General features: G+C 39.5%; 1 protein-coding gene across 2 annotated transcripts; it reads left to right on the top strand.

Annotated features, from left to right (window-relative positions):
* The first annotated feature begins 318 nt into the window (after positions 1-318).
* Positions 319-23,757, top strand: TARS1 (threonyl-tRNA synthetase 1). Of its 2 annotated transcripts, XM_070774787.1 has the most exons (20): positions 319-629; positions 5,096-5,176; positions 6,958-7,148; positions 9,657-9,749; positions 11,205-11,328; positions 12,619-12,740; positions 13,265-13,382; positions 13,634-13,698; positions 13,785-13,863; positions 14,620-14,766; positions 15,314-15,412; positions 16,634-16,800; positions 17,944-18,106; positions 18,199-18,336; positions 18,696-18,773; positions 18,888-18,988; positions 19,083-19,187; positions 20,959-21,031; positions 22,661-22,775; positions 23,225-23,757. In XM_070774787.1, exons 1-20 carry the CDS (start codon positions 573-575, stop codon positions 23,371-23,373), a joined length of 2,265 nt encoding a protein of 754 aa, XP_070630888.1. In that variant the 5' UTR covers positions 319-572; the 3' UTR covers positions 23,374-23,757. The 2 variants fall into 2 exon arrangements, with proteins under 2 accessions (XP_070630888.1, XP_019838520.2); XM_019982961.2 differs by lacking the exon at positions 9,657-9,749 and having other exon boundaries at positions 323-629.

Below are 23,757 nucleotides of genomic sequence, written 5' to 3'. Positions count from 1 at the left end.
CGGATTGCAAGAAGAAGGGCCTCGCTCGGTTCACCGCCATAGACTTGAGAGCTGGGAAAAGTCCGCAGAACTCAGCAGTCACGCCAGGTCAGGTAGCGCCAAAGCAGCAAAGAACTCTGGCCTCTACCCCAGTATCTGACAGCGGGCCAGGAACAGATAACCCGAAATTTTCCGGAAGCTCAGACTTAGCGCGTCTTGCTCGCTACGGCGGCCGAAAGGGCCCTGGAGTAATAGGCGGAGTCAGCCCGGAAGAAGGCGCACGCGCATTGCGGACTTCTGGGCTCCGGAGATGACCCTATAACCCGCCAGGAGTGAGTGCAGGTTCTGTAGTTTCCTCCCCGCCCCGCCGCTTCCTGATTTCCGAGAAGGGCCCGCTATTCCGCGTTGTCGATTAGCTGCCTGCTCTCCCATCAGGTTAGGAGGCGGAGTTTGGGCGCTTTCAGATTGCATCAGCTGTGGACCACGTGGCGCAAGCGCAGTGCTCCCAGTCGCCACTGCCCACTTTTAGGCGACTGCTGTCCTTTCCTCCTGGCCGTCGATCTGGGCTTTAGTTTTCTCTTGGTGGTTTGCGGATGTCCGAGGAGCAGGCCAGTAGCCCTTCAGCGAAAATGGGAGACGAGGAGAAGCCGGTGAGTGGGCTGAGTGGAGCCCGGAGGCAACGCTGGCGCTCTTGTACCCGTGTTGCCCAACATGGGGAGAGGGAGGGGTGGAGGAACCCTGGGGCTGGGGGCGCGATGGAACTCTCGGACGAGTCAGGGTCCCCTTTGGAGAGGAATCGCAGATTCATAAAGCAGGTCGGGGCCTTGCAGACCATCTCTGAGTCCATCCTCTTTTTGTAGATGAGGACGCTGAGTGTCTTGCTCAGAGCCACACAACTAATTAGAAGCCGAGACAGAATTAGAATCTAGAGCTTTGGGCTTCTATACTAGCGTCTTTGGCTCACTGTAGTCGGGAAGAATGTTGCGGAGCCTCATTTAATTGTAAAATCACGTACGGGTAAAAGACCCAGTTTAAGAAAGGGAAAACCAAGTCACCGATATCTGCCCAAGTGTATAATAAACGGTGGAGACCACCCCATCTGACAAACTCTAGAGAAGTTACACAATCCCCTGCCCGATGCTAGAGGCTTGCCTTATCACATTGACAAACGTTCATCATTTTACGCCTGAACTTTTCGCTTTAGTGGCATACTATGCTTGGGAACATCTTCCCAATCCTGTTCTGTGGACCAACTTTTGGGTTGAAAGTTCAGATCGCTTTTACGTAAATATATAGTATATACACTTGCCCATCTTTGTTCTGTTTTCGTTGGAAATAAAGAACGGCTGCCCCGTCACGTTTCCAGTTGTTACTGGAAAGGTGAAGTGGACCTCAGGGTTCCAGAGAGACCCATTTTAGTATCGCGGCTCTGCTGTTCACTGTGCTGTGCTTAGTCGCTCAGTCGTGTCCGACTCTTTGCGACCCTATGGACTGTAGCCCACCAGGCTTCTCTGTCCATGGATTTCTCCAGGCAAGAATACTGGAATGGGTTGCCTTGCCCTCCTCTAGGGGATCTTCCCCACCCAGAGATCGAACCCAAGGCTTCCACATTGCGGACGGTTTCTTTACCGTCTGGGCCACAAGGGAAACCCTGTTTACTACTGCTGCTGCTGCTGCTGCTAAGTCGCTTCAGTCGTGTCCGACTCTGTGCGACCCCATAGACGGAAGCCCACCAGGCTCCCCCGTCCCTGGGATTCTCCAGGCAAGAACACTGGAGTGGGTTGCCATTTCCTTCTCCAATGCAGGAAAGTGAAAAGTGAAAGTGAAGTTGCTCAGTAGTGTCCGACTCTAGCGACCCCATGGACTGCAGACCACCAGGCTCCTCCACCCATGGGATTTTCCAGGCAAAAGTACTGGAGTGGGGTGCCATTGCCTTCTCCGACCCTGTTTACTAGCTGTATGCAAATGGAAAGTTACTTACTCTTTTTAGCCACTAGCCTCATTTGTCAAATGGAGAGGTGTTTTAGAACACAGAAAAAACCTTGATGTTAGTTCTCTCCTTTATCGTTACTGGTTTCATTTAGCAGAATCCATATGACCAAAAACATTTAATCCGAAAAACAGAATTGTTTCCTTCTCTTTCCATTTTCAATTTTCATAGATAGACCTGCAGTTAATTTTGTATCCATCTTTTTACCTGAATACTTGGCTAGTTATTAATAATATTGATGTTCACTGTTGTATCCTATTATTATATATTGGGCTTCCCTGGTGGCTCAGAGGGTAAAGCATCTGCCTGCAATGCAGGAGACCCGGGTTCGATCCCTGGGTGGGGAAGATCCCCTGGTGAAGGAAATGGCAACCCACTCCAGTATTCTTGTTTGGAGAATCCCATGGACGGAGGAGCCTGGTGGGCTACAGTCCACGGGGTCACAAAGAGTCAGTATATTATATATTATATGTAGTATATATTATTATATATAATATATATTATGTAATATTCACTACCATGTTATAATTAATATAATATTAATTAATATAAGATTAATATAATATTAATCTTAGAATCCTGTCAGTACTTTTCTTGACTGGAATGGACTTAAGGTGTATTCATTGGTCAGCTGTCGGCTGTAGATGAACCTTAAAAGTTCATTAAGTCCTGAATCCCAGAGTAGGGGAAGTGTTAGCTCAGAAGGAAATTGGGAGTAATATTTTTACAATTTGTTTTGTGTTTTAAGTGATGCAAGTCATAAGTTTTATGAAATTGAAAAGAACAATCAAAATGTCCACAAGTGATAAATGGGTAAATAATGAAATGTTATTTGACAGAAAAAGGAGTGCAGTACTGATACATCTTGAAATCGTATACTGGCTTAAAGAAGCCAGTCACAAATAACTTTATCGTATGATTCCATTTGTATGCAATGGCCAGAATAGGCACGGCTATAGAAACAGAAATATTAGTTGTTGCCAAGTGCTGGGGAGATGGGGGACGAGGGAATAACTGCTAATGTGTACAGGATTTTCTTTGGGGATAATGAAATTGATTGTGGTGATAGTTGGGCAACTGTAAATACACTGAAAAACCATTGAATTGTGCATTTTTTTTTTGTGGGTGCATTTTATGGTGTAGGAATTTATCTTGAACTGTTTTTAAAAAGTTCAAAGGTCAAAAACATTTACAAAACTAAAGTGTTGTGCCCCCCCACCCCGCCCCCATCCCCAGTTCTGCTCTTTCACTGCTGAACATCACTTCCTCCCTTAGAGTTGACCACTGTCAGCTTCTGGGTGGGTGTCTTTTCTTCCTACCACTTAAAGATTTTCTGAATATAGAAAAATTATCTAATTTTTTCTAATTTAATCATGTATAAAATGGAATAATGATAGCCATCTCACAGTGTTTCTGTGAGAATCCGAGGTGATTGTGGAGGATCTCTGTAGATGGTAAAACTTTCATGCGGTGTTTGCTTTAAGATGTTTCTGTCTGAGCAGTGACAGGGAGGTAAGTCGTTTATTTCTGAGACGATACTCTTTGTAGTAGTGTAGTACTGTTAGTTGCTGCTGCTGCTGCTAAGTCGGTTCAGTTGTGTTCGATTCTGTGCGACCCCATAGCCAGCAGCCTACCAGGCTCCCCCGTCCCTGGGATTCTCCAGGCAAGAACACTGGAGTGGGTTGCCATTTCCTTCTCCAATGCATGAAAGTGAAGTCGCTCAGTCGTGTCCGACTGTTAGTCGCTAGTCGTGCCCAAGTCTTTGCAATCACATGGACTGTATAGCCCACCAGGCTCCTCTGTTCATGGGACTCTTCAGGCAAGAACACTAGAGTGGGTAGCCGTTCCCTGTAGTATCCCTTAATGTGGTTTGGGGTTTCTCAACCTCAATGCTCTTGACACTACAAACTGGATAATTCTTTGTTGTGGGAAGCTGTCCTGTGCCTTGTTGGATGCTTAGCACTATCCCTGGCCTCTACCCAGTCTATGCCAATTGTACTCCCCAGTTGTGACAAGCTAAAAGGTTTCCAGACATTGCCAAATGTTCACTGAACGGGTCACTGCTTCTGAGTGAGAACCACTGGTTAAGACTAGTTCTTGCTGTTGGTGTCTTGCACAAGACTTACTGCTTTAAAACTTTCTGTGACTTCCTGGCATTGAACTGAATTCTAAGAAGTCCACAGATGACACCACCCTTATGGCAGAAAGGGTGAAGAGGAACTAAAAAGCCTCTTGATGAAAGTGAAAATGGAGAGTGGAAAAGTTGGCTTAAAGCTCAACATTCAGAAAACGAAGATCATGGCATCTGGTCCCATCACTTCATGGGAAATAGATGGGGAAACAGTGGAAACAGTGTCAGACTTTATTTTTCTGGGCTCCAAAATCACTGCAGATGGTGACTGCAGCCATGAAATTAAAAGACGCTTACTACTTGGAAGGAAAGTTATGACCAACCTAGATAGCATATTAAACAGCAAAGACATTACTTTGCCAACAAAGGTCCGTCTAGTCAAGGCTATGGTTTTTCCAGTAGTCATGTATAGATGTGAGAGTTGGACTGTGAAGAAAGCTGAGTGCTGAAGAATTGATGCTTTTGAATTGTGGTGTTGGAGAAGACTCTTGAGAGTCCCTTGGACTGCAAGGAGGTCCAGCCAGTCCATCCTAAAGGAGATCAGTCCTGGGTGTTCATTGGAAGGACTGATGCTAAAGCTGAAACTCCAGTACTTTGGCCACCTCATGCTAAGAGTTGACTTATTGGAAAAGGCCCTGATGCTGGGAGGGATTGGGGGCAGGAGGAGAAGGGGACGACAGAGGATGAGATGGCTGGATGGTATCACCGTCTCGATGGACATGAGTTTGAGTGAACTCAGGGAGGTGGTGATAGACAGGGAGGCCTGGTGTGCTGCGATTCATGGGGTTGCAGAGTCGGACACAACTGAGCGACTGAACTGAACTGAACTGAACTTATCTTTGACAGTGGTGAAATTTCCTCTTTCAAAATCAGATTTCCACTTTTTAAAAAAACATATGCTAAAATAACATCCTCAAAACTTTCCTAGGGGCAGCTTGGATCGGTGTCAAATTAGATGAAAATAAAGACCCTTCATATCTTTTTTGCTTCTTTAGGTAGGTGCTGGTGAAGAGAAACAAAAGGAAGGAAGCAAGAAGAAGAATAAAGAAGGATCAGGGGATGGAGGTCGAGCAGAGGTAAATGTTTTCAGGGCTGTCTCATCAAAGATTGACAGGGCAGGGAGCTGTCTTAGACTTGTCCTATGTGAGAGTCTTATGGTTTTCATGGAATTTTAAGATGGCACAAGATGAAAAAATCACGGAGAAGAGCCAGGAAAGTCTTAAGAGGGAAAGAAAGACTGGCGGTTACTTGTTATTGAAAAAGAAAAATAGCTGAAGTATGATTGTAAGATAATCTGTGGGATTAGATATGAAAAACAGAGAACAAACGTTGCCAAAAAGAGGACTGTGATAATTACTCAGTTGCCAGATTGGGTGCTAGCCCTCTGACCATTTCATTCAATGAGACATTGAGAGACTTTGGTGTTTGAGCTTATACTGAGTACAAGGGAAACCAAAGAAAGCCCCATTCCTTCACCCCATTCACACTGTTTCCACCTGGACCTGCCACCAGGGACTGGTTTTAAGCAGGGCAAATCTCCTTGAGGCCTCACACGTGTAGCGAAAATGCTTTCAGTTCACCAGGCAGATGCTGGAAGGAACTGGCACCTCAGGAGTCATCCCAGAATCCACCTCGTTCCTGGGTGCCGTAGGAGGCGGTGAGACTCGTCTTCCTACTTTGTTTTTGAAGTTGAACTGCTGTGAACTAGGCTTCATTTTTTGCTTTTGTCATTGCAACTGTTTTATTAGAGACTCTTTAGAAAACGACCAAAAGACAGAAGAACAAAGGAATAGGCTCTTAAGAAGTATCCTATAGCACAGTAAAGTGATTTAAGAGCTCTTTTTTATAATTGATAAACTTAGAGCACTTCCACTTACTGAAAGGTAAGTTTGTAGGTGATCAAGCACCATTAAGTGTTGCTTAGAGCCCTGCATAACCATTTCTGTTATGTTTTGTCCATTGTATCCCACTGTAAGTGTGGGGGGAATTGTTGACTGAATTTCAGAATTTGTAAGAAAATGCATTATGTTCCCTAATTTCTTTTTTATACATTCAATATGAGTAGTACATACTGTTCTGTTAAAGTTTGAGAATTAGCCTGGAAATAGGAAAGAAGGGATATAATTAGAGGACTTTTCTGAATCAAGAATTGTGTGTGTGATGTGATTGAATATGTATGTTAAGTGATCTGTCTGGAAAAAAAGTGTACAATGAGGTATCCAAGACCTTTCCTCCTCCTCCATACTCCCATCATTTATGTACTTGTCTGGTTTCCCTTCTGAGGGCAGCGGGTAGATCTTATTGTCCTCTGTAGGGCCAGGTACAGAGAGTATCTGCTCCATGAGTGGTGAATAAGTTAAGTTTAACACTAAGTGCTTCTGATCAGGAAGTGCTGAATGGATGTGGAGATAAACGGTAGTAAGATGGAGAGGGTTATGTGGGTGGGTAGGACCGTACTGATGCTTCTCAGTAGGTGGGACCAGGTAATGTGAGCAGGATTGTATTAATAGAATGATGGGCTCTGAGTTTTCAGTTAATTTATTGGTGCTTTCCTATCAAGGATTATGGACCCCTGTGATGATTTAATGAAAAGCCCCCGAAGAGCACCTGAATGACTAAAGAAAGGGAAGGACTGTGGTAGGAGGGAGTTATAAAGAGATCAAGACTCTTCCATTAAAAAAAAAAAAAATTAAAAGCCAAGAAAAAAATATGATTGAAATGAGAAGGAAATTTTGTAAGAGGGGAAAAAATGAAGTACTACTTCACATAAGATAAATCTTTTTATTATTATTTCTTTTGCTTTTCTATATGAAAAGGACTGCGAGTATTTACTGACTATTTATTTGTTATCTTGCAGTTGAATCCTTGGCCCGAATATATTAACACCCGTCTTGAGATGTACAATAAGCTAAAAGCAGAACATGATTCCATTCTGGCAGAAAAGGCAGAAAAAGATAGTAAGCCCATTAAAGTCACCCTGCCTGATGGTAAACAGGTAGATGCAGAATCCTGGAAAACTACACCATATCAAATTGCTTGTGGAATTAGGTATGAGCTATATCTGTCTTGACCATTTGTTGTTTGTAACTAAACTTCTTTTTTTTTTTATCTTGCCAGGTTTTATCCTCATAACAGTTATGTTCCTGTTCAATGCTTTTATTGTTTAATTTACTTTATTCGGGTTTTTTAAAAAATAAAAACAGTTTAGAGCTTTGTGGTCAAAATTCAAAGTGAATATCTTGAAGACTTTGGTCTTATTTTCCAAAAGATTGTATATTTCTTCTTCATGCATGCATGCTAAGTCGCTTCAGTAGTGTCCGATTCTGTGTGACCCTATGGACTGTAGCCCACCAGGCTCCTCTGTCCATGGGATTCTCCAGGCAAGAATACTGGAGTGGATTGCATATCCTCATATATTTCTTCTACTTTGATCATAAAATGTCACATAAGCAAGTAGAGACTGCTTCATCTATTTTGACTAAAATTCTCAGTTTTAAAATTAAAATTGAAAGCAGCTCATCTCAAATGGGAAAGTTAAAAAACTAACATGACACAAGAAAAAGTGTATTATTTTTGTAAATCTAATGTTCAAACTTCTGTTGGGCTGGGTTAAAGTTATTTCAGGTAAGTGAGAATTATATGCATACTTTGTAATAAAGGAAATGCTTTCTTAATGTGATATGATAGGGATGAATAGCTGGTAAGTTTATCAAAAAACGATAAAGTTGGAAAGGCGTAAATCAACACATAGATTTTCTACCAGGTATTGGCAAACTACGGTCATAAAAAAATGACTAATATGACTATAAAGCCAAGGTTGGGGGTGGGTGGAGTGCTAATTAAACTTTTACATTATTTTAACACACTTGAGAAGCCATATGAGTGCAAAGTCCTTCCAGATTTGTGTGTAGTTGTTTCATCCACCCCTGACTTGACAATTTTTTTTAAGTGACTTGCCTGTATCAAGCCTTCTCAAACATTCAACTTGGTTTTCACAGAAACTGTAGTTCCCTTGTTGTATTATTTACCTGTTTCTGTTTACTTATAATGTTTACATATTGAGCTGAAACCACTGAAATCATCATATGAATTGTCAGAAATGATTATCATCACTATCATATTGTTGAACCTAAGAGATACAATAACAAGTGCACAAACAAATTTGGGAGCCGTCACACACAGCTGGTTCTTGGCAAGCCCACTATGCAGCTGGTGGGAGTAGGAGCAGGTAGGCCCATGAGCCATGTGTTCAGTATGCCCTGGCCTTCTTACAAAGGGAAGGCTATTAATTCGACAAGTATTTCTACTTAAAGTACTTCTACTTTACTCCAAAGGTGGTAAGAATATTAAGCAAGTTTCCATGTGAGGTCATATATAACTGGATATATGGACAGACTTTTTTAAGTATCAGTTCAGCCTTTCATTTGAGAGAGAATTTTACACGTTGGTTGTTTAAGAGATTTCTCCATTCTTGTGCAATGAGATTGTAGCTGTGTCCGTGTTAAAATCCAGGCTCCTGTCAGTCCAGGAACTCGTTCTCTACATACTACAACATTCTTCAGATTATGTTGTACTTTATCAAGGGGCCAATTGGAAAATAATTTTCCGTTTTTTTTTTGAATTAATGCTTCCATTGCGGCTAACTAGTCGGAAAATATTTTGGGAGAAACATCAAAATTTTAAGTTGAATCATGAAAGACACTTGTGAACTCTAGGCCTAGAATTAAGTTAGTGATATGAAAGTGAGAGTGTTTATGACATTTTTACAAAAGTCCAGAATAACCTCTTGTTCTGTGAAAATGTATAGCATGAATAACAGGCTATTTAAAGGTTCAGGTGATTTGTAGTAAATATATGAAAGGAAAAAAGGGAGGGGGGCTGCTCCGTTTGCTTCAGAATGTTTTTCTTTGAAGTTTTTTCCAAATCTTACTTTGTAGATTATTTTACCCCTTCTTTGAAAAATTGAAATGATCCAGTATTATTCATGTGTAATCTACATTTTCAAAATTGTTAGCATCTCAGAGTACCTTTTAGATCCTAAGATGAAACTTATTTTCTTCCCAAAGAATACAGAGAATATTAATCACCTTTCATCAGTACTTGAATCTTTTGACAACTGTTTTACACAAGTATGATAAAATATGCTTCCCTCTGACAATTCCATGTATCTTTTGTGAATGTACACATTTTTTTTTTTTATTCGATCCTTTTGATCTCAGGAAGAAAGGAAACATTGGATACAATACATGGGAAATTCAGTGGGAACACTGAAGATGGGATAGGAATGTGTTTTCATTTGTTCTTCAGTTCTGATGCTTCAGCGGGGAAGGATATATAAACAGGCTGTAAACCCTCAAACAGAACAAGGAGTGAACCAGCTCCCACAGCAAGTTCAGCTAGCCCAAGCCTGCTGGTGGTAGACTTAAGACTCAGTGTGAGGGCTTCATGGTGTAGGGTGTTGCCTGCTTTTGTCAGGTTAGAGTATTATAGACTGTTGTTTCTCCAGCTGCACGTTTGCATCTGTAATCTGACTAACCATACTCAATCCTGCTTGAGCCACACAGCTTCCTGTACCTTTCCTAACATATCTCTGCTTGCATCCATGCCTGTTCTCACACTTGGAGTGCCAACTCCTCTCCTTTGCTTCTTGTCCAAATCTTCTGATCCTTCAGCCCCTGGGTACTTTATTTTTTTTTAATATTTGTTTGTTTTTGGCTGCATCGGGTCTTTGTTCTGGCATGATGGATCTTCGTTCCAGCATGTGGATCTTTCGGTATGGCGCGTGGGCTCTTCACTGCGATGTGTGGGCTTCTATTTGTGGTACCCCAGCTCTAGAGCATGCAGGCTCAGCAGTTGTGGTGTGAGGGCTCAGTTGCCCGGAACAGGTGGGATCTTCATTCCCTGACCAGGGATCAAATGCGGGTCCCTTGCTTTGGAAGGAAGGCGGATTCTTAACCACTGGACTGTCGGGTTACTTATGTTGAAAGCCTGTCCAGGCCCCTCTGATCTGTGCTGCTTTTACTTCCTCAGAACTCCTGTGACTTCTGTACCTGGTGTGGTCTGACACCTCATAACTTGTACTTCGTACTGTGTATTTAGGTGACGTTTTTATCCGTATTATAAAATGTTTTATTAGATAGCATTTTATTTCACATGTATGTTGTAAATAATATCATCTTAGGCATTTGCAGAATTCTGAGATTAGCGTCGCCTCTCAAAGGAAAGATCTGTTACAGATTTCAAGCAGAAGAAAAGCAGAGAAGTTATTTAGAACCAGCCTATCTCCCCCCACCTTTTTTTTTTCCTTTGGAGTCTAAATAGCCTGGTTTTATGGAAAACTAATTTTGAAGAAATTAAAATGTAAACTACTGGAAGTTATTGCAGTTGCCATGTTTGCTTAAACAAGAAGCATTAGATGTCAAATAATAGTGTTTGGAATTTTCAGAATCTTCTAGTTATATTCTTAGGGACTATCTTGAATTTTGTTGCTTTTTAATTTTATTTCACAAAGTTAAATGTACATCACCATAATAATACACAGTCAAATCTCAAAGACAATACAGGTTCAGTTCCAGACCATCACAGGAAAGCAAATTACGTGAATTTTTTGGTTTCACAGTACATATACAGGTTGTTTGCATTATACTGTAATGTATTAAGTGTCCAATAGTTTGGTCTGAAAAAACAGTATATGCCCTAATTTAAAAATACTATATTACTAAAAAATGCCAACCATCATCTGAACCTGCAGCAAATCTTGATACTAACACCAAAGATCATAGATCACCATAGCAACAAGTATCGTAATAATGAAAAAGTTTGAAATATTGTGAGAATTAAGAAAATGTGACACAGAGGCACAAAGTAAGCAAATGCTGTTCTGAAAATGGTGCCGACAGGCTTGATGCAGGGTTACCACACACACACACACACACAAATATATATATGTGTGTGTGTGTATATATATCTACAGGGTGTAATAAAAGACGAGATATGCCTGTATATAATGTTTTCTTATTTCAGTTCTCACATCAACTGTTGTGCTGCAGAAGATTCTTTTTTATAGAATCTTATGTTTTTATACATGTGTGTATATATTTTCAGTCAAGGCCTGGCCGACAACACTGTCATTGCTAAGGTGAATAAAGCCGTCTGGGACCTAGACCGTCCTCTGGAGGAAGATTGCACCTTGGAGCTGCTCAAGTTTGAGGATGAGGAAGCTCAAGCAGTAAGTTTTTATTCAGATTCACAGTCTTTTCCAGCTTATTATTTAAGCCAGCAAGTGGCTAAAGTTGGTTGATGTCTCATTGTCATATTTGAAGTCTTGATTTTGTCTTTCATGTAGGAAACAGAGTAAAAGTGCTTGTTTTATAAAATTAAGACGTGCAGAAGTGCACTTAATACAAATTTATTCTTACTCAAGATACTTCACTGAGGGAAAAGTGCTCGGAATTTTATTAGAAATTGATTAAGCAAGTAAAAATTGTTAACTACACTATTTGTCAACACTTAATCAAGATGTATCTATTTATTAAATTTGAAATGATTCAAATTTCTGTTCCTTTTGGACAATTGATTTTCATATCTTTCTTACTTTAAAATGCTGAAAGCACTATAAAAATCAGTCTGCATTTGACAGCAGAGTTTCCCCCTTATTTCTCCAGGGTGGAATACCATATAAGAAAAAATAAAATATTTTGTTTTAGTGACAGTGATTTGCTTAGATGCATCGACGGTTTCCAAATGTACTCTGGAGTCCTTAAGTTTTTTATGATAATTTAAATTTACTTATTACTTTTTATTTTGATTTCAAGGTCCATATGTTTGTTCTTGGTTTTAAATTGTATTATAGGCTCTAGTTGTGTGTTGTTTGAGGCCAATAAGAAAAAGGGGCTTCCATGGTAGCTCAGATGGTAAAAAATCCACCTGGAGTGTGGGAGACCTGGGTTGGATCCCTGGGTCAGGAACATCTAGAGAGGAGGGCATGGCAACCCACTCTGGTATTCTTGCCTGGGTAATCCCCATGGACAGAGGAGCCTGGTGAGCTATAGTCCATGGGGTCACAAAGAGTTGGACACGACTGAGCAACTAAACACAATAAGAAAAAAAGTAGGTATAACTCGTAAATGATGTTCCATAGCCAAGTAAAAGCCAGAGCATAGCCCGTGGGGTTGACTCAAAAGACCCTGGGCCACTGCAGTTAATAAGACAGTCATGTGGTGGGTACCTGTTGTTTTCAGGGAACAAAATCCATCCCATTTAATTAATGATGCTAATTTGTATTTTAATTAGTTTGAACAGATAATTTCTAAGATACAAATACAATTTAGTCATTAGAATCCTTTTAAATCCTTTTGGCTCTGAATAGAATCACATTGCAATCTGTAGATTTATAAATTTAGATCTTCTTGTCTTAAATTTACTCTATACTAAACTTTATATATCTTTCAAAACAAGCAATTAATTTACAGCTTGTACTCCCAGACTCAGACCACCGTACTTTTCTTTGGATTTTCAGGTGTATTGGCACTCAAGTGCTCACATAATGGGTGAAGCCATGGAAAGAGTCTATGGTGGGTGTCTGTGTTATGGACCACCAATAGAAAACGGATTCTATTACGACATGTACCTCGAAGAAGGGTAAGTTGTGTAACTGGATAAAGAAAAAATCTGAATTACTCTGGGTTCATACTTTATTTTTAAAGATTTGTCAATAAAGGAGAAATGATATAAAGCTTATTGCTTCACAGTTACCCAGTATTCCTGCTGAGAAAACTTGAAGTGTTGTAGTAACTCATGAAGTAGTAAAGACTTTCTTGAGAGCTCTGTTCTAGATCAATGAAGGTGATTTAGATCATAGACCTAAACCATATGTCAGGAAATGAAATGAAGGTTGAACCTCTCCTTTCCTAGTGGAATGTGTGGGAATGGCCTTCATGAAGAGCAAGCTCAAAGTCACTGAAAATATAGAAATAGTTTATAAAAAAAAATGTCTAGTTTAAAAATTCTTAATATATGATGCAAGGGTCTAAAATTCTTAATATATGATGTCGGGGTCTAATCTTCTATATTAAAACCTTTGAAGTATTCTGAAGACATGTTCCCCCAAGCTGTGGTGTGAGTAGAATGGGATAGAAAGAGATTAATTCTATTTTATTCTTCAGGGGTGTGTCCAGCAATGATTTCTCTTCTTTGGAGACTTTATGTAAGAAAATCATTAAAGAAAAGCAAGCTTTCGAAAGATTAGAAGTTAAGAAGGAAACTTTACTGGAAATGTTTAAGGTAAACTGAACTGTAACATGGCCTCCACTTCTGTTTCACTCATTAACGTTACTTAAGGTACATTGGGCTTAGTGTACTAAGTCCATGACTATCCTGTTCTTTAGAAAAATTTAACAAATGTTTTTAAAACATGTATGACATTTATAGTCATAGAATGCTTAGACATACTTCAAATTGTATTTTAGCTACAGTATTTAAAAGTAAAAATTAAAGAGTGGTTATTTTTTAAAAATAATTTTTTCTATTTTCAGTACAACAAGTTCAAATGCAGGATTTTGAATGAAAAAGTGAATACTCCAACTACCACAATCTATAGGTGAGAATATCAAGTATCGTTAAATACTACTATTGTATATGTCATTGTAAGTCTTTGTTAAAATTCCTTTTTTTTTTAATCTTCAGATGTGGCCCCTTGATAGATCTCTGCCGGGGTCCTCATGTCAGACACACTGGCAAAATCAAGACTTTGAAAATACACAAAGTAAGCAGTATAACTTTGGGGGCTCTATATAGACATACTTGTCCACTAAAGATGTATGTTTATTTAAACTTGCATTCCCTTCTCTTTTCAGCCATGTTTCTCTTGCATATGTAAGGGTGGATTTTTTCCTTGGGCTGTCTGCTGACTGTGGGCACTGTGTGTCACTAGCCTTTTTCTTTTTTCTTTTTTTTAATTGAAATGCTCTCAAGCAGTGACTGAGAGACTCACCACCCATCACCAGAGCATATGGTGGTGGATTTTGGGTGGACTTACAAAATCACACAGTCAGGCTTTGAGACCGACTCACTGGAGGGTGCGTGCTTTTGCCTTCTGTTATGTCTAAGGTGGTAATTACCCAAGTTCTTTTTTAACCAAACTAATCATGCCAGTAAGATTTTTGTTGTTGTTGGTTGGTTGGTTGATTTTCCATTTTTGCCCAATCTTCTTGTGAAAGAAAGGTGCCTCTAAAGTCAGTTTTGTTTGTGGAGTTGTGATGTCAGTGGGTATTGAGAACGGGGCAATTTTGAGAGGATTAAGCAACTAGCTTCGTTCTGTGGAATGAGTACAACCACTCTAGACAGACCTCAGCAACTGGGAGATGCTTATATACTACATGTTGGCTTTTTGTGCCATTTTTCTTGAAATAAGGGCTAAATACGAATTTGACCCATAATGTAACTGTGAGAAATAACATGTAACTCTTAAATGAGATATTAAGAATTTGAACATTATCTCATGGTTATTCCCTTTTTTCAGAATTCTTCCACCTACTGGGAAGGCAAGTCAGATATGGAGACTCTACAGAGAATTTACGGCATTTCCTTTCCAGATCCTAAGATGTTGAAAGAATGGGAGAAGTTCCAAGAGGAGGCTAAAAACCGAGATCATAGGAAAATTGGAAGGGTATGTTTAAAAAGAACAATGTGTGTAGACCAGATTGTCATTTGAAATATAATTGTATCAGGTAATGGGAATTTAATTCTGAAGAGGTGCTGTAGCTTTCAAGGACTTACTGTACTGTCCTGGAAAAGCTGTAAATTACTTACTCATTGTCCACATTATCTTTCTAGAGTGTGTTCAGTACTGTGCAGAAATTGATTTTAACTACTCTTTTTATTGAGACCACATGTTAATGGCCTACATTTTTCTGTAAAAGAAGTATAACAGCATTTTGTAGAGCTGGGAGATGCTTTTGAAATTCCCTGTTCTCGCTGACTTACTTGAAAGACATGGAAACTTAAGTCCCAGAAATGTTTATCTGCTTGTTGCCCAAGATGACACAGAGCATCGCCAGTGGATTCTGTGGTGTCCTTTTCTTTATTCCTCTACCCCTGAATGTTTTCTAAACTGGAAGTTAAGTTTGGTAAAAAAATATTCATTTCTACAAGTGTGTTCACTCTGTGCCGGGCATGATATATGTATAAACTTCCTTTTGCTTTTGTATACCCAGGACCAAGAACTCTACTTCTTCCATGAACTCAGCCCTGGGAGTTGCTTTTTCCTGCCCAAGGGAGCCTACATTTATAACACACTTATTGAATTCATCAGGGTAAGCTGTATTCATTCTTTTCTTCTATAGATTTAAGACATAAGTTGATTTTATTAGATAAGGTCTGCCAGAGGGAAAGATAACCTTGTGTTTGAGAAGAAACATTTTAAAGAATAAATGAAAATGTATGTATTAGGTCTCATAAAATGTATAAAAAATTCTTTCCTCCTAATATGTGATCTAGTCCATATAGTTGGGTATATATGCATGAGATAAGCTGGTGAGCTTGTAATGGGGCCCGTAACCCCTTATGTGGGAGATCTGTGGCTTTCTGACCGTTCATTTGTATTTTCTTTGAAAAACAAGTTAATCTTTACATTACTTTTTTCTTTGTAAACTGTGACAACCGTATATTTATAGAGAATAACACCACCAGTATCTCTGTACTCATCTCCTAATTAAAACATATCCAAATAGGGCTATATTTGCTTCAGGTTTTTTATTGAGGTAGAGTAATACATGGGCTTCCCTGGTGGCTCAGTGGTAAAGAATCCTCCTGCCAATGCAGAAGACATGGGTTTGATTCCTGGGTCAGGAAGATCCTCTGGAGAAGGAAAGGGCAACCTACTCCAGTATTCTGGCCTAGGAAATCCCATGGACAGAGCAGCCTGGCGGGCTATAGGCAGTGGGGTTAAAGAGTCACATACTACTTAGCAACTAAACAACAGAGTAATATATACATGGTAAGGGGGGAGGAACTGTCTTTTAAGAGTCCTTTCTGATCTACTTCCTTCCTTTCCTAGAAGAAACTATATATTATTTTAAAGTTAGCATGGATGGATCCTTTTTGTGCATGTTATTTTTACATCTGCCGTATAAATACGTATCTAAATTATGTGTTTGTGTGCTTCAAAGTTACATGCATGAAGCCTTGATGTGTATTAGTCTGCCCTGTGATTTTCACTTCAGATAAGTACACATCCAGTTCATTTTCACCTGTTCAGTATTAATCCATCGTCTAACTTCCACAGTGTGCCCTGTGCTTACTGGGCGCACTGACGTCATTTCCCTTTCTCCCGTGTGACCAGTTGTGCTGGAGTACCCTCCTCTTGTACATGTCAGGGGCTTCCTCTTGGGTGAATCCCTCCCAGCAGAGCTTTGCGATTTTAAGATGTGCATCTGGAACTTTACTAGATGGTAGACAATGGCTCGTGAAATTGTTCCTTGCACCTGATGTGTAAGCATGTATTCCCTACATGCATTGTGTCTGTTTCCTAACAGAGTGAATACAGGAAACGAGGATTCCAGGAGGTGGTCACCCCGAACATCTATAATAGCCGGCTCTGGGTGACCTCGGGCCACTGGGAGCACTACAGCGAGAACATGTTCTCCTTTGAAGTGGAAAAGGAGCTGTTTGCTCTGAAACCCATGAACTGCCCGGGACACTGGTATTCAGCAGCTTTGAGTTTCTCTCATAGATTTTCAGCAATCAGTCCTAGATGGTTTTTCCTCCTTTGAAAGTATTTAAAAAGAAAACAATGATGTAATCAGAAGAGTATTTAAATGCATCGTAAGTGCAGTGGTGTAACGTCTTCTGTGCCCAGCTAGATCCTCAGATCTGTAGACATTCAAGAGTGGCATTGGGGCAGCATCAGTGAACAGACAGGATACAGAACAGGGGAGACTTTTATTTATTTATTTTTTTAAGATACATGCATCAGAACCTCCTGCTGATGAATTGACATCCTTGGAAAATCCTCCTTGCCTTGAGGCAGTTCACTTTGTATCCTTGGAAGCTGGGTGAGGAGCAGCATAGGGCAGACCAGGGAGAGCTGTGGCTGGCTGCAGGTGGCCACGTCATAGCTCCTGGCACCGGTCCCAGCAACCAGGCCTCGAGGGCAGAGGGCGTGAAACGGAGGAGTCTCCACGTGGGCCCTGGCTTGTAAGTCAGGGAGCCAAGTTCAAGTTTATTCTTAGTCTTCCCAGGTTCTTCAAAGTTTCTGAAGCACTTTCAGACTAACGGGGAACTAAAGCACTTTGGGGAGCAGTAAGAAAGTCCAAGAGACGCTAGTGGAAGATCTCCCACCTGCCAGTGCAGGTAGATCTAAGAGACACAGGTTCAACCCCCAGATTAGGAAGATCTCCTGGAGAAGAGAATGGCAACCCACTCCAGGATTCTTGCCTGTTCCACAGACAGAAGAGGCTGGTGGGCTACCGTCCATAGGGTAGCAAAGAGTTGGACATGTTGAAGTGACTTGCATAGCACAACAGCTTAAGTACAGACTTTCATTTCCACTGTTTCTATAGCTAAGATTTTCTTTACAATATGAGCCTTAAAGGCCATCCTCAAAGAGCACAAGGATAAGACTTCAGACTTAATGGAAATACATTTTTTATTCTAGCTTGGTCATGGATGGTTGTATTATAATTTATTTGCTGCTTTACTCATGCTAGTGCTTAGAAAAGCCCAGACTTTTGATGTGTGAACAGCTAGATCCAGTATTTGGCAGGCTTTCTTAGCAGTATCAGAGAAGCAGTTGTGTTCTTGTGAAATTAAATGTCAGTGGATTTTTCTTTGCCCTCTTCTTTAGCCTCATGTTTGACCATCGGCCAAGATCCTGGCGAGAGTTGCCTCTGCGAGTTGCTGATTTTGGGGTGCTTCATAGGAATGAGCTGTCAGGAGCACTCACAGGACTTACTCGGGTCCGAAGGTTCCAGCAAGATGATGCGCATATATTCTGTGCCATGGAGCAGGTATGAGATTCTGGGGTGAAACACTTGGAAAGACATGTCAAGAAGATTGAGGAAAATTAAATTACCACTGTTCCCCCCTCTTTTTTTTCAAGATTGAGGATGAAATAAAAGGTTGTTTGGATTTTCTGCGTACAGTATATAGCATATTTGGATTTTCTTTTAAACTGAACCTGTCTACTCGCCCAGAAAAATTCCTTGGAGATATTGAAGTATGGAATCAAGCTGAGAAAGTAAGTGGTGGTTTTCAGTGTGCTTCAATATTACTTGAGTGAAATTGGCATGCGCCATAATGTGAGAAAGCCAAGCTTCTTTAAATGGATAAAAGAGAAAGAAAATTGGAAATGGTTTCTAGGCTTGTGTAAGCCAGTTTTTTCCTCTGTGATTTTGTATTTTAGACATGGTTGAGTGTGTTTTTTCAGTCATCAAGCTGTAATCTTTAAAGGGGTTTGTGTATGAGTATGTCTAGGTGGACAAAATTGTAAAGCAAAGAATAGTAACCCATAAAGTAGTTAGAATATTTTTAGTCTCAAATTAGGATGGAAGAAGTTGCATTTGAACAAAAATTTAAATCATTTTGTTTTATCCTTAGCAACTTGAAAACAGTCTGAATGACTTTGGTGAAAAGTGGGAATTAAATCCCGGAGATGGAGCTTTCTATGGTCCAAAGGTCAGTACCAAAGTCTAATTGAGAATAATATGTCTTTTCTGTTCCGATGAAGAAGAGATTACTTTAAGGTTTTTAAAAATTCACCCCTAATAGAACCCAATCTTTGCATCTTAGATTGACATCCAGATTAAAGACGCTATTGGGCGGTACCACCAGTGTGCAACAATACAGTTGGATTTTCAGTTGCCCATTAGATTTAATCTTACTTTTGTAAGGTGAGTTTCTAAGTGTCTGCTCTGAATATTCTTCCATAAGGACATAAAGGAACATATATACAAAATACAGGAAAACAATTTTTTTTCTTTCTAGCCATGATGGTGATGATAAGAAAAAGCCAGTCATTATCCATAGAGCCATCTTGGGGTCAGTGGAAAGAATGATTGCTATCCTCACTGAAAACTACGGGGGCAAATGGTAATGTGCATCATTATTTCCGTGTGTTTTTGTCCAGATGATGTAAATTAACTGTCAGAAATGTCTGCTGTCCAGTTTAGTTCTATGATGGAAAGGGAGAATGATTCTAGTTGGTGACTTCTAATTAATGACAAGTGTTTACTAAAAAGTAAGGAATCACAGTCTAAACCCAAGTTTTTTAACTAGAAGAATGTTTGCAATTATTTTTAGCAGTTGATTGGTTCGAATGTTATATAAATGCTTTCTAATGAGTTATTCATCAGTAAGAAGATTATTGTTTTGATTGCTTTCTAAGTAACTTTGGGAACTTATAAAACTTTGTTTTTTGTTTGAGTAAACAAAAGTAGGCTTTCAGCAGTACCTTGTTCAGTGTTGCTGATCATAATAAATAAGCATTTTGGACCCTTTAGAAGCCAAGTTTTTGGGTTTTTTTTTTTTTTTTGGATTGAAAGTACAGAGTCCAAACCAATTAACATTTTTGTGTCTCATTTCTAGAAACGTTTGTTTCTGCTAGCAAGATAATAAGCACGTTACTTGCATTTTATTTTCTCAGCACCTTTGTCTGGGCCCCATTTTGGGAAGGCAGTTGAAAACAGGAAATGGTTATGAAACACCCATTTTGTACAGCCTGTGTCATTACATTGCAGTCACTTCAGTTTTCTTTGTAATTTGATTAGTTCAGACATTTTAAGTTAGGGATGTCCTACGTATAAATGAAATAAGCTAATTTCTTTTCAGTTATATTTCACAAAATCAAAACAAACATGGGCAGTATTCTCTGCACAATCTCGAGAATAGGGAGGTCCTCAGCTGATGCTTTACCAAACCTGTAGTAGGTGGGGAACAGCCCACAATTGGGGTGGAATTTGGTACTCACCAAATTCAGCCTAATTTGGTGCTTGAAATGAAAGTCGCTCAGTTGCGTCTGACTCTTTGTGACCCCATGGACTATACAATCCATGGAATTCTCCAGGCCAGAATACTGGAGTGCTAGCCTTTCCCTTCTCCAGGATCTTCCCAACCCAGGGATCGAATCTTCCCGCATTACAGGTGGATTCTTTACCAGCTGAGCCAAGAGGGAAGCAATTTGGGGCTTACTCCAGCCTAACTGTAGCAATTACACCCTTAATTGTAGCAAAATAACTTGAAAATGGAGGCGGGACCAGGAGCAGCACTGGCTTGAGTCTGCAGCGGTGGGGATTGGGTGCCTGAAATCCCTGAAAGGAGAACTGCAGATGGGCTCACCTTTTTATAAGCAGGGAAAACACACTCACTTTTACCAAGTACCATCACCACTTACTAACTGTTTCTATTTGTTGAGTCCTGCAAAATGGATCTTGAATAAACTGAAGGCACAGTCTCTGTCCCTACATGAAGAATGAATAATACAGTAACACTTGAATAAAATAACCTTTGGGGTAAAATAACTTGAATCATTAAGTGCTCTTCTTTGTCGGTGTGTTAAGCCCTCTAGCCGTAGGTGCATGGTATTTTCTGTTAGCTGCTGTGTTGAATTATGGGGCGTGGTCCCAGCTCTCTAGTTGCTTTGCTCTCTCTGCTTAGCAAGACAAGTCTTAATTACAGATTTTCCCTTTTTTCTGCTCCTGAATCATCCTTCAGTCCTTATTGGACATTGAAAAAAAGCCAGGTTTTTGGAAGTGGTCCTTGCATGTTTCAGGAAAAGGTACTGAATAGTAGACTAAGAAGTGTGCTATCCTTGTTGAAGAAAGTTCCCAAATTCACATTACATATTTTTTTATTTCTTCTAAAGGCCCTTCTGGCTGTCCCCTCGTCAGGTAATGGTAGTTCCAGTGGGACCAACATGTGATGAATATGCCCAAAAGGTAATCCTTAAGTATGACTGTCTTTAAATTTAATAGCTGTTGTTCAGCTTTTCAGATCTCATAAATTATATCTATGCTTTGTAAGTCAAACTGCTGTGATATAGAGAAGTGTTTACATTTCAGTCCTTGGTAAGCCTAAGTAGATAATATTACCTCTTTAATGTTTTTTTATGTGGTTCTGTGGTGAGTAGACTTAATTTGGAAAGTTTTACATACACTTGATGTTTTAGTTTTTAATATTAGCAAGTAGTGTGACATATAAATTCAAATGCATAATGTAGTGTAAACTGTTCTTTGACTCAGAGTAATTTTGGTTTGTTTCTAAAGCACATTTCTTTAATTTGAAACTTTTTTTCAAATTGATGGTATGACAGCAATCTTTGCTCTCCTACCAAAAAGCCACCTTACTAACAGATGTATGAATATCCATTCATACCTCACACCTTAAAGAGTAGAACAGTCTATTCTGTTATACAGCAACAATTCCATGCTAAGGAATCTCAAATTATGAAAAGTTGAATTATTAATAAAAAGCATTGTTTCATAATTGCAAGCTGAAAGTAATAAATTGGCTAGACAAGAAATCTATATATGAATGAATAACATTGTAACATCAAAACCACCATGTTGGATTTCCCTGGCAGTCCAGTGGTTAAGCCTCCATGCTTCCACTGAAGGGAGCACGGGTTCAGTCCCTGGTTGGGGCGCTAGGATCACAGACCACAGTGTGCAGCCGAAAAAAAAACCCAGCCTGTGTTTGGATCAGAATAAATTGCACTCGAGTCTCAACTGCCTTTTAATAAAGGAACATTAAAAAAAACCAACTGATAGGCAGACTATTCAAGATATACTGTATTCCTATCACCTCACACAGTCGTTTTAATCAGTTATGCTTTCCATGGTTAATGGATTTTACTTTATTGTATATGCATGTATTTTCACAGTAGAAAAAAGGTCAGTTTTAGTTAACTCACTTTTCAACTATAACACTAACTTTCTCCATGTGGGGATGGAGTGGCATGTAAAATTATGTAGGGGGTGGATTTTTGATTATACTGAGTTGTCGGGGGAGGACACTGCTATTAATCCTTAATGACTAGAGACCAGAGATGTTAAATAGCCTGCAGTTACCAGGCTTCTTACCCAGTGGCAGAATAACTCAACTAACATGTGCACAGGGCTCGTGTTAAGAAAAAAAGCACTGGTGCTTTATACTTTAAAATAGGTTACAGTTGAGAGTGTAGTCTTATCCTGGCACTGTAATAAACTAACTAAGAACCTTTCTGAAATTTGTATACTTCAAAATCCCAGGAGGTTCATTGGTTAATGATCACTAAAGCATAACAACCTATTAGTGAGATAAAAATGGCCCATTCAGATCATTCTGTCTTATTGAATGGTAATTGGTTGTCAGATAGATGGAAAATTTAACGTGGTTTATTTAATTCATAGTTTATCTCTCAAACAACATATCGTTTTGTAGTTCCACATCACGATAATATATACTTCAGTATATTTATTAACATTCCTTTTTAATGTTTGTGTAATTGTTCAAATTGTTAAATAAAATTATTTAAGATCAAAATATAATTCTCCTTGAGATCTGAAGAATTCTCTATGTTTAAATAGGTACGGCAACAATTCCACAATGCTAAATTCATGGTGGACATTGATCTGGATCCAGGCTGTACATTAAACAAGAAGATCAGAAATGCACAGTTGGCACAATATAACTTCATCCTAGGTAAGAAAGGAGACTTACCAAAGACAGCCTGCCAAAACTTAGGAAAACTTTAAACCTGGAGATGTAGGCTTAAGGGAATTGTGATCGTCAGTAGTCTTTCCATTCCTGATCTCAAACTGTATGTTTGTTCTGTTGATATAACAAAGGAACCTTTGGGTTTGGAAACTTGAAAGATTCAAGTAATCTTGAAAGGTTTGTCTAAAAATCTTCTCCCCTTCACCTCCTGCTTTTCGTCTGGTGACTTTTTAATAAGTTGGCTGGATTAAGTGACTTGGTAATAAGCACAGCAGTTCTAGTCATTGCAGAATGGTGGGTTGGGTTTGGTTTTTTCATGAGTAGATTTGGTCACCTGTACATTTTAATGAATCAGAAGCTACAGGGTGGATTTCTGTTTGAATATGCAGTAGGAGTCTTTTCACCTAACAAAAGTTTTGTGGGTTTTGGTTTAGTTGTTGGTGAAAAAGAGAAAACCAGCGGCACCGTCAATATCCGTACCAGAGACAATAAGGTGCACGGAGAGCGCACCATCTCGGAAACCATCGAGCGGCTCCAGCAGCTCAAGCACTCCCGCAGCAAACAGGCAGAAGAAGAATTCTAAGGAAGAACTTTGCCCAGCTTGGCTCAGTAGAAAAGGGTGAACGTGTTTGCCTACCGTGAACTTTGTATGATGGAAAATATCAGCTTATACTAACCTTAGAATAATTTGGCAGAGCCTTTGGAGATTACTGCAGATCAATGTTTTTTAATTTAGACTTTAGACTATACGTATTTGAAGAAGGTAATTAAAAGTGACACATTAACATGATTTGATTCATTACATTTCTGAACACTGGATAAAAGCATGAGGAATGTGCTAATGTAATGTGGAAGAATGTTTTTATAAATGTAATACAGCTAAAATGTTAAGTTTTTTCAGATTTGATCAATGGAAAAGATTAGAATTGGATTATGATTTAAAAATAAAAATTTCTGTTCACATTAA

This window comes from Bos indicus, chromosome 20, assembly GCF_029378745.1.
Source record: "Bos indicus isolate NIAB-ARS_2022 breed Sahiwal x Tharparkar chromosome 20, NIAB-ARS_B.indTharparkar_mat_pri_1.0, whole genome shotgun sequence".
NCBI classification, from domain to species: domain Eukaryota; kingdom Metazoa; phylum Chordata; class Mammalia; order Artiodactyla; family Bovidae; genus Bos; species Bos indicus.
The sequence above is the reverse complement of the archived record's forward strand: the minus strand, read 5'-3'. Positions and strand labels throughout refer to the sequence as shown.

Excerpts from the sequence above, each read along its gene's own strand:
- TARS1 (XM_070774787.1), top strand. The coding sequence starts at position 573 with ATGTCCGAGGAGCAGGCCAGTAGCCCTTCAGCGAAAATGGGAGACGAG. Across the intron at positions 14,767-15,313 it reads ATCATAGGAAAATTGGAAGG|GACCAAGAACTCTACTTCTT; the intron begins GTATGTTTAAAA and ends TTGTATACCCAG. Across the intron at positions 19,188-20,958 it reads GAAAACTACGGGGGCAAATG|GCCCTTCTGGCTGTCCCCTC; the intron begins GTAATGTGCATC and ends TTTCTTCTAAAG.